Raw genomic sequence first — 4,140 nt, 5'->3', positions numbered from 1 at the left:
AAATGCTCAGATTTTCGTATCATACTTCGTGAAATCGTTACAAACTTCCATCTCTAAGGGCAGATACAGATTTTAACCTACCTAAGTGGAATGATCAGATCAGATACAGATACGGCAATTTGCTCAGACCCATTTTTGGTTGGCTAAACCATGGTACAATCTATGACCACAGTCATACCAACTATAGTGGTCCTAAAAGATATCTATAGTCACAATATTACTTAGCCACGGGTGACCCCTACAGATAGTCCGATACCACTCTCGTCAGAGGCCACGCCGTCATCTACTCGAATCGGTCCTCTTACATCTTTTCAGACCAGATAGGGGAAGGGGAAACAGATACCCTGAAGAGCAAGGGGAACAGATACCCCTCAAAGATAAAAAGACTAACGAGACACTTGATGCAATATGCATATTAATACATATACACTTCAGATTATAGAGACTTCATTCCACTTCTCTCTTTTCTTTTCTTTTCTTTTATACTTTTTACTTTTACCGATTACATATTATATTTATTACATGCAAATTAATCAAGTATCAGCAATTCACATAGCATGCTTAAAAACAAGAAAATTTCAACTCATCTGAACACAGAGGCATACAAAACAGACAAAATTACAATCATATTAAATTAGCTTATCTAAAAATACTTCTTAAGATGTCAAAAAAATACTAGATTCTTTACCAAAATTTTAATGTTTTCTCCCTCACTGTTCTCCTTTCTTGCTTTTCTTCTCTCACTAATTTACTATCTCTCTCTTTAAACCTTTAAAAATGGAAGAAATGGAAGCATGTAGAGAAAGGGAATGGGAGGAAAATTTATAGAATTTTGAAACTATTATATTCATGCCAAGTGGCAAAATTTGGTGAAGAGAGAGGAAAAAAAATATTTGACACAAAATACGAGAGAGGAGTGCCTCCTCCATAGGCGGTGGCGGCAAACTGCCTAAGACAATAGCGGCGCACTGCCCAAGGTGGCAGTGCTCTGGCCGGCGCGCAGTAGGCTAGCTTAAAGGCACAAAGTCCTATTGCTGCGTGCGTAGAGGCTAGCCTGCCCACATAGGCCCCTAGCGCACAGGGTTTATCCGCGTAGGCCTGCTGCACAGAATGCACAAGCATAGTGTGTAGTGCCTGTTTGTGCGCGAGGTGATGCTCAAATGGCCAGCTGGTGCGACAGGCTATGCGCATAGGTCCTGATTCCATGCCATGCGGATGGAAAGGATGTGCGTGCAGTGCGTGCAATGCGCACGTCCTATGTGTGCGTGCATGCTGTCATGCGGGCAAACAGCCTTGTCATGGGATTTTTTTCGTGGGCAATTTTTCTTGTTTCACCGTTTTTTGATTTTTTTTCTAAATTTTCCTTTTAATTTAAAATAAAATAAAATAATTTAAAATATGTAAAATAACTAAAATTAAAATAAAAATTAATAAAAATAAAAATAAATCAAAATTACGAATCATGAGAAATGTAAACAACGTAAATTAATTAAGTAAAGTGGTCAAATGCCCGGATAAATAGAGTTTTCAAATTATTTTAGCACAATGATGAACAGGGTGTTACATCTCTTCCACCTAAAAATATTTTATTCCCAAATTTGTCTCGAATAAGTCTTGATACTTTTTCCTCATTTCATCCTCTAACTCCCACGTTGCTTCTTCTAGGGTGTGATGCTATCATCGTACCTTCACCATGGGAATCGTCTTGTTACGTAAGACCTTATCTGTCCACCCGAGAATTTCCACATGAACCTCCTTATAGGTCATATCGGCCATTACCTACACCTCATCGTAAAGAATAACATGAGAAGGATCAGGGTGGTGCCTCTTGAGCATCGAGACATGAAAGACATCATGCAAACCCGTGAACTCTCGGGATAGAGTGAGGTGGTATGCCATAGGTCCAATGCGCTCAATGATCGAAAAAGGTCCCATATAATGAGGGCTCAACCTCTCTCTCTTTCCAAATCGTATCTTGCTTTTGTAGGGGTAGATTTTTAGGAAAACTTGATCTCCCACAGAAAACTCCAAGGGTCGTCTACAATTATTGGCGACTTTAGGTAATTGCCAAATTCTTGCAGATGATTGCGACCTTCTCTATGGTCTCTCGAATGAAGGTTGGTCTTAAGTGGCGTTGGTTCCCAACTTCACTCCGGCAAGTAAGGAAATAATAAGGCCTTCCATACAAAGCTTCATATGAGACCATATCGATACCGGAATGATAATTGTTATTATAAGTAAATTCACAAAGTTGAAGATACTCATACCAGTTATCACAACACAAGCACATAACATGTCTTCCAATGTCTAGATTGTACACTCTAACTGACCATTCGTCTGGGGATGATAAGCGGTGCTGAAGTACAACCTAGACCCCAAAACTTCTTAGAAGCTATCCCAAAAGTGAGAAGTGAACCAAGGGTCGCGATCAAATACAATGGATGAGGGAACTCCATGAAGTCAAACAATCTCATCAATATATAGGTGGGCTAACTTACTAGTGGAGTCTGTGGTTCGAATAGGCAGGAAATGGGTAGTCTTGGTCAGCCTATCCACAACGACCCAAATGACATTTCGATTAAACTAGGTCCTGGGCAAACCGATGATAAAATCCATAGTTACATGCCCCCATTTCCATTCAGGAATCAGAAGATCCTGTAGTAAACCACCATGCCTATGATGTTCCGCCTTTATCTATTGATAAGTGAGGCATCATGAGACGTAGTCAACTATATCTTTTTTCATTCTTGACCACTAATATTGTCATTTTAAGTCCTGGTATATTTTAGTACTCCAGGGATGAATGGATAACTTGGAAGTTGAGCGGTCTTGAGTACATTTATACGTATAGCAATAGGGACCCAAATTTGATTCTTGAATCTGAACAGTCCATCATCAGAGATCCTAAAATTAGGAGATTCATCATAAATGAATTTACCCAGATTCTTGATGAGTTTCGGGTTCATGGCTTGTGCTTTCCAAATCTTCATAAAGAGATCAGGTAGGGCTCGAATCTGGGCAAGATAGGTCTCTTTACCATAATAGCTAAGGCAGAGTGATTGTACAGTGTCCATCATATTCCAACTGGAGGCCATGGTTTGAGCCAGCACAGCAGGCTCCTTTCGACTTAGAGCATCGACGACTACATTTTTTCTACTGGGGTGATAAATGATCTGGCAATCATAATCCTTTAGAAGATCCATCTAGTGTCTTTACCTCATGTTTAACTCTCATTGAGAAAAGATGTACTTGAGACTCTTATGGTCACTGTAGATTTCATAAGTCTGACCATACAGGTAATGCTACCATATCTTTAAGGCAAAGATAATGGCTATCAACTCCAAGTCGTGGGTAGGGTAGTTCTGGTCATGAACTTTGAGCTATTGGGATCCAAAGGTGACTACTCTGTCGTGCTGCATCAAGACACACCCCAAACTAATATGAGATACATCACAGTAAACTTAGAATCTTCCCTCATTGTTAGGGAGGATTAACACAGGGGTAAAGGTGAGACGGCACTTTAGTTCCATAAAGCTTTCACTGCACCTATAATTCCAAATGAAGTGTACTCCCTTTCTGGTGAGTCGAGCCATAGGGGCAACAATCTTGGCGAATCCATCAATGAATCGTCAATAGTAGCCTGCTAAGTTGAGGAAACTACGTACCTTGGCCACATTGGTGGGAGGACTTTAGCTGATCACCAATTCTACCTTGGACAGGTCTACAAAAACTCCTTCACTTGAGATTACATGACCGAGAAAAGAAACTCGATCGAACCAAAAGAGCACTTGCTTAATTTCGCATACAGTTGGTCTTGGTGGAGAGTCTCTAACACTTCAGCAAAATGCACAATGTGTTCCTCATGACTTTTGGAATACACCAGAATGTCATCAATAAAGACGATGACATACCGATCTAGTGTGTCAGAAAACTCAGTTCATTAGGTCTATGAAAGCTGCTGGGACATTGGCTAATTCGAACGACATCACCCTGAACTCGTACAATCCATATCTGCACCAAAAAATAATTTTTTGAATATTTTCTTCTTTAACTCTCAACTGGTGATACCTAATTCTGAGACCGATCTTAGAGAAGACCGTACATCCTTGTAGTTGATCAAAGAGATCGTCGATCCAGAGT

The 4,140-nt window shown here is 40.1% G+C and overlaps 1 protein-coding gene across 1 annotated transcript; it reads right to left on the bottom strand.

Moving 5' to 3' along the window:
- Positions 1 to 578: 578 nt before the first annotated feature.
- Positions 579 to 3,203, bottom strand: LOC148240014 (uncharacterized). Its single transcript, XM_088212064.1, has 4 exons — positions 2,793 to 3,203; positions 2,623 to 2,694; positions 1,687 to 1,779; positions 579 to 587 (listed from the first exon to the last, which is right to left on the bottom strand). The coding sequence occupies exons 1-4, from the start codon at positions 3,201 to 3,203 to the stop codon at positions 579 to 581; spliced, it is 585 nt and encodes a 194-aa protein (XP_088068190.1).
- Positions 3,204 to 4,140: the final 937 nt, after the last annotated feature.

This window comes from Carica papaya, chromosome 9, assembly GCF_054855325.1.
Source record: "Carica papaya isolate Zhongbai chromosome 9, ASM5485532v1, whole genome shotgun sequence".
NCBI classification, from domain to species: domain Eukaryota; kingdom Viridiplantae; phylum Streptophyta; class Magnoliopsida; order Brassicales; family Caricaceae; genus Carica; species Carica papaya.
This window is presented reverse-complemented; position numbering and strand designations above follow the sequence as displayed.

Bases quoted from the DNA above. Each gene is read 5' to 3' on its own strand.
- LOC148240014 (XM_088212064.1), bottom strand. From the start codon at position 3,203: ATGGATCTTCTAAAGGATTATGATTGCCAGATCATTTATCACCCCAGT. The intron at 2,695-2,792 runs GTACTAAAATAT...ACTTATCAATAG, and splicing joins GTTATCCATTCATCCCTGGA to ATAAAGGCGGAACATCATAG. The intron at 1,780-2,622 runs GTAACTATGGAT...GATGAGGTGTAG, and splicing joins CTGAATGGAAATGGGGGCAT to GTAATGGCCGATATGACCTA.